Below are 12,500 nucleotides of genomic sequence, written 5' to 3' on the forward strand. Positions count from 1 at the left end.
GCGTTCTAATTGAATTCGTATTTATTAAAATATGAAGAGGGAGAATTATCTTTATATAATATACATCGGGGAATAAATAATCGATGAACTTGTTTCCCCTTTTCAAGAGTTTAACACTTGTCTCCGAGACGGAAGCCATATTATACTCTTTGTCGAAAGGATTATAACGTACATGGTTGCAAGAAGCTTAAAAGGAAAAAGAAACAAGAAAAAGAAAAAAGAATGTTAAGCAGAGTCTTGACTCTATTTAATTATTTCAACCCTTGAAGCGCTTATCGTCCAATGAAATTCCGGTTAACGTGCGTTACGGTTGATATTTCACTTAACTAAAATCTATCTATTTCCTTCCGTTTTGTGTGTTTTTTTTTGTTTTTTTTTTTTTTTTATTAAAAATCAATTACAATTTATAATTGAAGCAAAATATTATAGAAAATTAAATATTCATTTAATAATAGAAACGTTTCCAGTGCTTTACAAAATATAATAATTATTAATCTCTTATAAATGTAACAATTCGTTACAAAAAATTTGTGCCATTTAATTCCAAAGAAATTTTATGAATTTTAATCTGTTGATATAAGAATAATTACTCGTCAGTAAAAATACGTGCGAATATTATACGAACAAAATGTTCCAAATATCAATCGCGAACGCTAATAGTCTTGCATAAGGGTACATAATATAAGTATTAAAAAAAAAAAAAAAAGAAAGAAAGAAAAGAAAGAAAGAAAGAGAAACGAGAAATTTACAGTCGAATTCAGAATTATTGCTGATTGAAGAGATAAAAATTGATAAATAATATTCAAAGAAAAATCGTATTGCTCGAAATTTCATTGACGATGATATTCCTTAAGAGTAAAATACAATACAATACTCGATAAATAAGAATGCAATGCGTTTTGATAGAACTTGTCTCGATGTGCATGGAACTGTAGAAAGGACAAGTGTACCGTGAAAGAAACGAAAGGAGATGAGAATAAAAGAATAAAAAAAAAAGAAGATGAATGAAGTAGAGCGAAAGAGTAAGAAAGAGAGAGGGAAGAAAAAATAGAAATAGAAAGAAAAAGAGAAAGAGAAATAACATAGATATAAAAAATTGAAAACGCACAGTAGCGAAAAAAAATGTATTAATCAGAATTAATACTGATTGTTAACAATAAATCAAAACGTTGCAATAATTCTATCGAGTAAAAAATAATCCTATCAGGATTGATATTTCATTGATGGTAGTCTCTTAATGATTAAATACAATACAATATATACGATAAACACGAGAACGAGAGATAAAAAGCGAACTAACATGAATAACAAACAAAAACAAAAAAGAAACATAAGGCGAAAGAACTATAAAAAGAGAAAGAAAATGAAAAAAAAAAAAAAAAAAACAAGTATTACAACTAACGACAAAAACGAACATCGTAATAATTCTATCGATATAAAACAATCCTATTGCTGTAATATCTTAAATCTCATTGACGAAATAGATTTCAAAGGTTGAATACGATATGTTAACAAACATATCGCATGCAAAGAGGGATGCAAGGCGTTTTGATAGGACTTGTCTTGGGATGCATGGAACCGTAGAAAAGACGAGCGTATCGTGAAAGAAACGAAAGGGAATGAGAATAAAAGAATAAGAAAGAGAAGATGAACGAAGTGGAATAAAAAAGAGAGAGAAAGAGAAATAGAGAGAGAAATAGAGAAAGTAAGAAAGGTTTCTTCATCCTCTATTCGGCGCGTGCTAGGTTCGTTCGTTCGTTCGTTCGTTCGTTCGCTCGCTCGCTCGCTCGCTTGGATCTTGCATCTTTGTCGTTTTCTTCTTCCGTCGTCGTTTCAATTAGCTCCGAGAGATTTACGGCTTTGCATTCACGAACGCCTTGTCGCGCGCGCGAGCCTGAGAAGAGTCCTCGAGATACTGGGAATTCACTCGACTCGAATTGAATTCAAACGGGCCGACAATGGCGGGGCAAACGAGGGGTACTTACGAGAACCGTCCCACTCGTTCTACCTAGAGCTACTACCCCTCTATCACTCCCTCTTTCTCTCTTTCTCTCTTTCTCTCTCTCTCTTTCTCCGTTTTTCTTTCTCCCTCTTTCCCTCTGTCTTTCTCTTTTTCTCTTTTTCTCGTCGATGCAACCACCCGTGGAAGAAAGTATTACCGTGAATTTATGAGAGTTACGATGAATTCGTCCACTTCCTACTTTATGATACCTAATACCATCCTTTTCGTTTTATTTATTCTACTTTCATCCATAGATGAAATAAATTAATAATAATATTAATGTTAATAATGATATTATCAAATAGCTATGTGAATTGGTAATATGACGGACTGTTTTTAGAAATGTTTTATCGGTTCTCTTTGTTTTTGTTCCTTTTTTTTCTTTTGGTTTTATTGCTCTTTTTTTGTTTTTCTTTTTTTTTGTTTTTGTTTTTTTTTTTTTTTCTTTAAGTGAAAGGAAGAACTTACGAATTCTTATCGTAAAGCAAATTTCTGTATAAATATTCTAATCATGTTCACGTTCCAATCGTATTCAAAAAACAGATAATGGATTTATTCTTTCTCGATACTTTTTTCTAGGCTAATTCCTTTCTTGTCTTCCTTTTTTACTTCTCAAATTATCATTGTCATTGTTTTCAAATTGATGATTATCAAGGGAACGCTTGGTCCATCCAGTATAAATAATATCATAATAAATTCGTTCGCTTGATTGATGATCGATGATTAACTCGGTCATATATAAACGAAAATGATGAATTCTGATGATACTTTAATATCAAAATGAATGTTATCTAGATTTTGACTGAAAATACCATCCATTCGTCATATTTAATACTCTTATCCAAAAAATAACAACGAAAACTCAGGGCCAATCTTGTTGTTTGTTATGACAAAACTTGGTCGAATAAAAAGTTTCTATCGAAAAAAAAAAAAAAAAAAAAAAAAAAAAAAAAAAAAAAAAAAAAAAAAAAAAAAAAAAAAAATCAAAGAAAGAAAAAAGAAAAAACAGAAAAAGAGAAAGTAGAAAGAGGAAAGAAAAAGAAAACGAAAAGATAAGAAAGAAATAAAAAGTAAACAAGGAAGAAGGAAAAAAGAAGAAAACAAAAATAAATGCATGCATGAATGAATGAATGAATGAATGAATGAATGAATGAATAAACGAAGGAATAAAAATGCATTCGTTCGATAGATTCGTCCAGAGGGTGTCGAGACATTACCCCAATATTTACATTCCCCTTGCGGACTTCTAAGAACCCCTAGAGCTACTAGTCGACAGGTGGAAAAACGTCTCTGGGAAAAAGAGACACGAGCGAGTGCGATATAAACAGAATTAAAAAACACTTGACTTTATTTCTCTAGCAAAAAATCGAGAGAAACAGAGAGAGAGAGAGAGAGAGAGAGAGAGAGAGAGAGAGAGAGAGAGAGAAAGAGAGAAAGCGAGAAAGAAAGAAAGAGAAACGACGACGACGACGACGACGACGACGACGCGAAAGGACATCCAAGCGGATTCCTTGGGAAAGAGTATTTTCTCTTACTGGAAAGAGGTAAAACGAAACGAAAGAATGAAATAAAAGAAGAGAAAAAGAGAAAGAAACAGAGAAAGAGAGAGAGAGAGAGAGAGAGAAAGAGAGAGGTGCGTGTTCTCTCGACCGTGGAGACGATAAAACGATCGAGGGAAATTCTAGCTAGACATTGTCGAAAGAAAGAAAGGAAGAAAGAAAGAAATAAAGAAAAGAAGAGAGAGAGAGAGAGACGAGAAGGGTTGTCTGGGAAAAATTTTTACGTCATCATATTTCCTTCCTCCTTTTTCTATCTTCATTTCCACCCTCTTTCATCCCTCTCTTTCTCTATCTATCTATCTGCTTCTCTCTCTCTCTCTCTTTCTCTCTCTCTTTCTCTCTCTCTAACTCACTCAGTCGGTCACTCACACGTTCTATTTTTTCTTTACTTTTTTCTATCTCTTCTCCTCTTTTTTCCCTTCACATCTTATATCTATCTAAAGGAAAAAGAAAAAGAAAAGAAAAAAAAAGAAGAAATAAAAAGAAAAAGAAAAAAAAGTCCGACACTATTTTATATAGGTACTATACGATACAACGGATCTCGGCATACTGATACCAAGCTACCAAGCGAGACTGTCCACAGCCGATAGATATACTGCGAAATTCCACGTCGTCGACATACCTGAAACTCCAAGAGAAGAAGAAAGAGAAAGAGAGATCGAGAGAGAGAGAGAGAGAGATGCAGATAGACAGACAGACAGACAGACAGACAGACAGAGAGAGAGAGAGAGAGAGAGAGAGAGAGAGGGAGAGAGAGAGAGAGAGAGAGAATGAGAGAGTAGAGATAAAAATCCATTACACGCATCGTGAACGTGGTTTTTCTCGTGCGAACATTCGCAACCCCTTGACCCGCCACGTTCCTTTCTACCCTACCCCTCAAATCCCTCCTCTTCACCCCTTCCTTTCTACCTCATAGTGTCTCACGAAGAATGAAAGCGAGCAAGGTCGATGGAAGTATAGCAAAGGAAAGCATATGTGAAGGAAAGAGAAAGATAGAATCAGAGAGAAAGAGATAGATAGATAGATAGATAGATAGATAGATAGATAGATAGATAGATAGAAAGAGAGAGAGAGTATCGACGACGATGGAAAATCGATACGATATTTCATCCCCCTTTTTCCTCTTCCTTTTCGACGTCCTCAACGTTTTCTCTTTCCTTTCTTCCCTCTTCTTTTTCTTATTTTTCTTCTACTACTTTTTTCCTTTTCTTTTTCTTTTTCTTTTTCTTGTTCTTCTTCTTCTTCTTCTTCTTCTTCTTCTTCTTCTTCGTCGTCGTCGTCTTCGTCTTCCTCGAGTTACCAGTAACACGGATGCTCCACTACGATCATCCCTGGCGTACCCTCGAAAATCCCTCCAACGTTTATCCTTTTAAGGAGGCGTACGTCTCGGCGAGCCGATAAGCCGACACTCGATGCGACCTCGTCGACACCTTTCGATCGTTTTACAGACCAGCTCGCGTCGATTCTACGCTTTACATACGTTTTAGATATCGTTTGTGGACGGAAAATGTTAGATATCAATATATATATATATATATATATCTATATATATATTTTGTATATAATATACATATATATATTGTATGTGTGTTTATATATTCGTTTACGTGCGTGTATTTGTGTGTATGTCTATGTATGCGTATATATTTGTGCGCTTGTGTGTGTAAGTATATAGAGAGAACAGTTTAGTCTTTCGCTTTTTATACATATACACATCACCGAGAGTTTATCTTACTTTTCCTTCTAGGATTCTTTGCTTCGAAGATCTTCTCTTCTTCCTCCTCCTCCTCCTCCTCCTCCTCCTGCTCTTCTTCTTCTTCTTCTTTTTCATCTTTTTCTCCTTTTTCCTCTTTCCTCTTCGAGCCCTGCTGAATTCCTCATGAGATCTTTTACAGTTTGGACCAAAAGTTCCTAGCTGATTTCAACTATCGATTACTATACCTCCAAGACCCTTCCAATATCTTCATCTCGTCCGCTTTTAGATTTCGTCCTTTTTAAATTTTACAATTTACTGTTATTTGAAATAATTAATCCTTAGAATATGTCTTTCGAGATATATCGATCTATTCGTCAAATCGTCCGATAACTGTCAGCCCACTTTTATTTTATTATACCCACTTTTATTTATTAATTATATCCAGCATCAGTTTCTTCATTTTTCAATATTATTTCGAGATCCTACGACGACCACGTGCTCCTTCTTTCAACGATATAAGAGATACGACGTATGAGGCAGAAAAAAGAAAATGAAAAAAAAGAGGAAAGGATGAAATGAAAGGAAAAAGAAAAAACGAACGAAAGAGAAAAAAGAAAAAAGGACAAAAAATGCTGTCCGATACAAGCAACCCCTTCCGTTCTTTCTTCTTTCGCGAATGTGAAATGTAAAACACCGATACGCTTCGATGAGATGAGAATGGGTAGATTTGTGTGGCTACGTTGTTTTGTCCGTGTGTGTTTGTGTGTGCGCGCGCAGGGAAAACGTCGATGTGTTTGCAACGTGAATTCAGAAAAATCAGGTGCAAACGTCCACTTCGTTCCGTGCCAGCGACACTTCAAAAACGAAACGCGCCGTTGGATCCGTCCTGCATGGATTTTTATGCGCGTCGCTCTAAAAATTGTGCCGTCTACATATTTTTGAGAGAGAAAAAAGAAGAAAAAAAAAAAAAATAATAAAAAAGAAAAAAAAAAAAGAGGAGAAAATCGAGGGAACAAAATTGAGCTCTTCAAGCGCTTGTCACGTAATAAACGAAGATTGGTTAGATACGTTTATTCTTCGGATTTCTAAATTCGAATTCCTGACTCTATCAGTTATATGTACACTTAAAATCTTCCTGATTTTTTTACTTGATTTTTTATTTCTTTTTTATTCCTTTTTGTTTTCTTACAAGATCGTAAGATATCAAATTGCAATAAATTTTGTTTTCTTTGAGCGTGTATGTATGTATGCATTATCATTTTATATTCCTCGTCTAATTTCTTTGCAACTTATTATTCGTGTCTCGTTTTTACATTAAAAATTTCTTGCATTTATCTAGTATTATTTCTTATTTTTATTTTCGTTTCTTTCTTCGTTTTCTTTTTTTTTATTTATACAATCGTGAAAATGCGAAATCTTAATTGCAATATAAATCTCTTTTTCTTTACTTATCTATTAATATATTCGTATTTGGCGAGCCATTATCTAAAGAGCTTTGAATTTCTCTCTTTCTCTCTCTTTCTCTCTCTCCTCTAGATAAAAATCTTCTTTTAATTTACTATCACGTACATATTTTTATTTATAAAATATGCAAGATCTTAGTAGCAATAAATTAATAGCAAAAATTAACAAAAATCTCTACTACATTCGTCATTAATTATTTCCCGTATATCTATATAAATTATTTCAATTTAAATCACATTTCATTGTGAATAATACGAACTAATATTTCCAACTACAAATTCGTATCTCTCTTGCGTTAAGAAGAAGAAGAAAAAAAAGGAAAGAAAAAGAAAATAAAGAAGAAAGAGAAAAAAATATTACCAAAAACAAATACATTTCTAATATTAATAAGATTCCAAGATATTAACGTAAATATCAAATCATCAATTAAATCGATAATGTAAAAACTCGTTCTTTAAAAACAAAATTTTCTTTTTATCCGTAAAATCACAGGATTTTAATGCAAAACATAAAGTAATTGTCGGCCACAAGATGGACCGAAGTTAATTTCAGAGAGACAAAATCTCTCTCTCTCTCTCTCTCTCTCTCTCTCTCTCTCTCTCTTTTACCACCCTAACTTTGTCCTTGTCGTCGCTCTCTCACCCTAGGTTTCCACATTTTCTCTTTGCGTCCAGCCGCGTCCTGCCTCGACAAATTGGATTCGATAATTGCGAGGCGCGATCGCACCAACCGTAGCTACGTCGTAGTAGAGGGAGTATTCTCGATCAAGGGGAGAATCAAGAGGAGCAAGAGGAAGAGGAGCAAGAGGAGGATAGGAGGATAGGAGGATGAGGAGAAGGATGATGAGGAGGATGACTACTTCGTAGAACATATCCTCCATCACTTGCTTCTCTGTTTCCTGTTCGTAAAGCAATTCGTAAGCGAGTAACGTTATTAACACGATTCGCATCACCATAGATGATCTTTAATAAACGTCAATCGATGTACGTATCTCTTCGTTCGATATTAGAAAACAATCGATTGCAATTGTTTAACAAAGTAATATATATATATATATTAAAGAAAGTTTAATATTAATTAAAAAAAAATAGAAGAGAGATGATTTCCTTCTTAAATCGATATTACCCGTATAATTATATTTATTAGATATTATGTTTTATGAAATAATTGTTAATAATATTCGTGCTATATAAATTACGTTTATGTCGTATAAAATAATTGTATAACGTGTAATATTATTTATATTATATTATATATTTATTTAATCGAAAATCAAACAACGATAAATGATATGATTAACACGATACAAACGTTATCAAAAGTTTCGAGTGAACGTTGAATAACAGTTGCAAAAAGGAAAGAAAGAAAGAAATTAAAGAAAGAAATGTACTTTGTTTGTGATATCCTTGAAATAATTTAACGCGAACAATTCAAATAACCATGCATGTAAGTAACTAACGTTAACCAATATAACGATCCATTTAATAGAATATTTTCAATCCGTGTTGGATTACACGAACGAACGATTACGGACAACATGGTAGAAATATAAACGTGAAAATTGACAAGGACAAATTAAAATTTTCTACCTTTTAACAAACCTTTTACAAACGAGTTTCATCATGATCGTTCGAAGAGAAATGAAAAATTGAATAATTCACCGCTGGAATAATTGTTAAAACTGTTAACCAATCAGAGTCTAAAACTAGTAGTTGGGTAAAAAAAAAAAGAGAGAGAGAGAGAGAGAGAGAGAAAAAAAGGAAACGAGAAAAAAAAAGAAAAAAGGAAAAAGAAACAGAAAAGAAAAGAGAAACGAAAAAAGAAACGAAACAAAATGAAACGAAACGTAACGTAACCGGGTCAAACGTCACAAAATATTTCTCGATAAAATATATCGATCTAAATCGAGAGAGGAACAGGACACCGGTCCATGTACACGTTTTCAACCACATTATGTACGCAATATGGGTACGTACGGTGAACCACGAACGATCACCGCGGATCAGCAGTGGTTAAATCCGTCCACGTAAAAGGTTCCGTTTAAATCCACGAATCCCACGAATCCTCGTTCACAGGAATTTCTATCGGCAAAGTGAGAGAGAGAGAGAGAAAAAGAGAGAGAGAGAAAGAGAGAGAGAGAGAGAGAGAGAGACAGAGTGCACAGTTCGAGCTGGCAGTCCAACGCATATCACGTATAGCCGATTCTATCGTTATCGAATCCTCCGAAAGGCGTTATCCAATTTTGTAGGTAAGCGTCGTAAAAGTGAAAAAAAATATATATAGAAAAAAAAAAGGAAAATAGAAAAATTACCTATCCCAATCGATGGAAAACACTATAACGTTATAATAGTATAATACCATGTTTTCTGTCCGCTTTGGGTCAAGCCAGTTGCTAGAATTGTTTATGACGGTGAATAATTAATCATTTTACCTAACGATGAGCATAATATCTATAATATCTAATATATATATATATATATATATATATATATATATATATATTTATGTGTGTGTGTGTGTATTTTATGTATGTATGTATATATGTAAAATAAACCATTGTATATCGTTGAACCGATAATTAATTAAATTACAAGCCAGACACATCCACGTTATATCATTAACTTACTCCCAACGGGAAACGACCTAACGTATCATCCATAATAATCATTCAAAAATGCGAATCGGTCGCTTTGCGATTTTTCATTTTTCCTGGTTGCTTCCGGATCGATACGAATCGGTGGAGAAAAAAGAGAGAGAGAGATAGAGAGAGAGAGAGAGAGAGAGAGAGAGAGAGAAAGGTAGAAATAAATAAAGGAAGAAACGGTAGGGGAGGGGAATGCAGAAAAAAGACAAAAATAAAGAAAAAAAAAAATAGGAACAAAAAAATGCACCGAAGCGTTCCAATAAAGCTCTTTGATGATCCGGCTTCGTTGTTTAGACCGTGCTTGGAATTCTCGTGACTTTAAAATCACGTCCCGCGTCGTTGCGTTTTCCGGCCGTTGAATACGTACATACATTCGAATATATTCGCGTACCTTTTGTGGTCAAATAATAAATTATATTATTAATATCCAGGAAAAGTATGTCTCTCTCTCTCTCTCTCTCTCTCTCTCTTTCTATGCGTGGATATTTGGATATGTGCGTGTGGCTATATACGTCCATATATATGAATGTTAAAAGAATTTAATTATACACGGATATTTAATTTTTCCATATTCTGTTATAAATGTCGTTATTACATTCTTCTTTATAATAATATTTATATAAATTTGTCATCTCTAAATATTTTTATTAATCATCATATTTGTAATACTACATCCGTATAACTTGTTAAATTATTTTTATTTCTTGGCGTAACATTAAATCTGACTTTTTAAAATTTAATTTTCTTTCGATATTATGACGTTAATAACTAATTTAATAACATTTCTTTTATATTTATCATAAACATTTATGATACATCGTGATGCAATTATTGTTATACCATAAAATATTTCTTTTTATATTGCGACCTTATTACATACTTATATGTTCGTAAATTTTTGGAGGTTTTTAATTCGTTTAATAAAAAAAAAAAAATAAATAAATAAATAAATAAATAAATAAATAAATAAAGTATAAGATATAATAAAAAAATAAAAAATAAGAAAGGGAAAAAAAAATAATTAATATAAAAAATATATATATATATATACATACATAAATATAAATATAAATATATAAAAGTACTTACACTGAATGGTATAAGCGAATTCTTTACCGAAGGGATCATCCATTGTTGGAACAGTGACATGACAACTTGACAGCCAACGACGACCTCCAAGATGCGCTTTATCAAAAACCTACGAATGCAAAAGATAGACAGAAAGAAATAAAAAAAGAAAGAAAGAAGAGGAGAGAGAAACAGATAGAGATAGAAACAGAGAGAGAGAGAGAGAGAGAGAGAAAACAAAACAAAACAAAAAACAAAAAATAATAAATAAAAAAATAAAAAAGAAAAATACAGAAAAATATATAAACGATATCTGTAGGTACGAAGCGTCGAAAGCCAATACTCTCTCTCTCTCTCTTTCTCTCTCTTTCTCTCTCTCTCTCTCTCTCTCTCTCTCTCTCTCTCTCTCTCTCTCTCTCTCTCTCTCTCTCTCTCTCTCTCGACGTGTCGTTATTATTTTGAATAACGCATACCCGACACACGCCTGTACCACCGTTCAATTTCACCCCGGCAAACGTCTACCGTTTTTATCTCCCCGAACTCGATGCCCCGTCATGCTTGTGTTTCGGCTTTTATTACTATTGTGTCGAGCATACGAATGAATTTCAGGAAATTTTATCCAAGCAAACCGACGGTCAACCGGCGCAAGTCGCAATTTGATTCTATGATATCTATTAAATATCGTGACTGTTGTACCAAATACTTTCGTTATTTCATTTTCTTCACGTTAAAAGTCGCTTATCTACTCTCTTGCCAATGTTTCCTTTTTCTTCTCCTTTTCTTTTTTTTTAATTTTCTCCTCTTGTTTCTTTTCTTTTCTTCTTTTCTCTTCTCTCTTTCTCTCCTTCTTTTTTCTTTTTTTTTCATTTTTACGAGTATCATCTTGAACTAACTGATAAGAGTGATCTGTATTTTCACTTTTTTGTAGTTTTATCAAAAGGCGAAGAAAAAAAAGGAAAGAAGAAGGAGAAGAAGATTAAGACAAATGCTTCGTTTAGAATTATATTAAAAATTGCGATATTGTTCGTACGAGTTCGAATTAGATAATAAAGTGATATAAGGATTTTTATTATTTTGTATTATTATTAAAAAGTGAATAATTAAATATTTCATTTGTAATAAAATGATATAACCTTTCGATATTATTTATTGATCAACGCCAATAAATATGTTCGAATCGATTAAAAAATAGTCAGAATTTTTTTTTATTTTGAAAATTTTTCATTCAAAATTCAGTATAAAATGTTTCTACAATTTATTGCTCAGTCAGATATTATTTCAACTTGCTTGTATAAATTTGGATTGGCTAATATAATTAATTAACGTTGGAATTTCAACAATATTTCGTGTTTAAACAAACGAGATTAATATTCTTTTCCTTTTCTCTCTCTCTTTTTGTTTTTTTTTCTTTCTTTTTTTTTTTTTTTTTTTAATCACAATTAATTCAGCAGAAATTTTTGATATTACTTATTGGCCGGCCAAGTAATTATTTATGTCGCTTGTACATATAAACTTGGATTGGCTAATACGATTAATGTCAGAATATTCGATATTTTTATATTTAAATATAAACAACACGTTGTAATCAATATTTTACTAATAATAATATCAGACTCTTATTACTTACCGTTCGTAAGTAATAAAATATTCATGGCGTTGCTCGTACGAACTTAAATCGATTAATAAATAATATATACAAATAAATATTTTCTTCGATATTCATGATGAACATTATCTTCGATAAAAAAGAGGAGAAAAAAAAAAAAAGAAAAAAAAAGAGAAACCGATAAAAAGATCCCATATAAAAAAAAAAAATTTCAACATTACTTACTATCCAACCCCGATATTAATCGTGATAATAATGAACTGAAATCGAGAAAAGACACCCTCCGACGAGAAAAGAGAGATAAAGAGAGATAAAGGAAAGAAGAGAGAGAGAAAAAGAGAGAGAGAGAGAGAGAAGAGAGAACAGAAAGAAAAGAGAGAAAATGAGGAGATGGTTGGATCATAAGCGTCACGAAAGGAAAGTAAGGTCGATTAATTTTCTCAGAGTATCCGAGAGGACGG

At 32.6% G+C, this 12,500-nt stretch overlaps 1 protein-coding gene across 4 annotated transcripts in view; it reads right to left on the reverse strand.

Moving 5' to 3' along the window:
* LOC122635863 (diacylglycerol O-acyltransferase 1) overlaps positions 1-12,500 on the reverse strand; it is a 132,541-nt gene that overhangs the window by 19,836 nt on the left and 100,205 nt on the right. For all 4 annotated transcript variants that reach the window (XM_043826542.1, XM_043826541.1, XM_043826538.1 and 1 more), the window contains one exon: positions 10,455-10,563. In XM_043826542.1, the coding sequence (XP_043682477.1) occupies positions 10,455-10,563 (109 nt within the window). The remainder of the gene's footprint in view (positions 1-10,454; positions 10,564-12,500) is intronic.

This window comes from Vespula pensylvanica, chromosome 19 (genome assembly GCF_014466175.1).
Source record: "Vespula pensylvanica isolate Volc-1 chromosome 19, ASM1446617v1, whole genome shotgun sequence".
NCBI lineage: Eukaryota > Metazoa > Arthropoda > Insecta > Hymenoptera > Vespidae > Vespula > Vespula pensylvanica.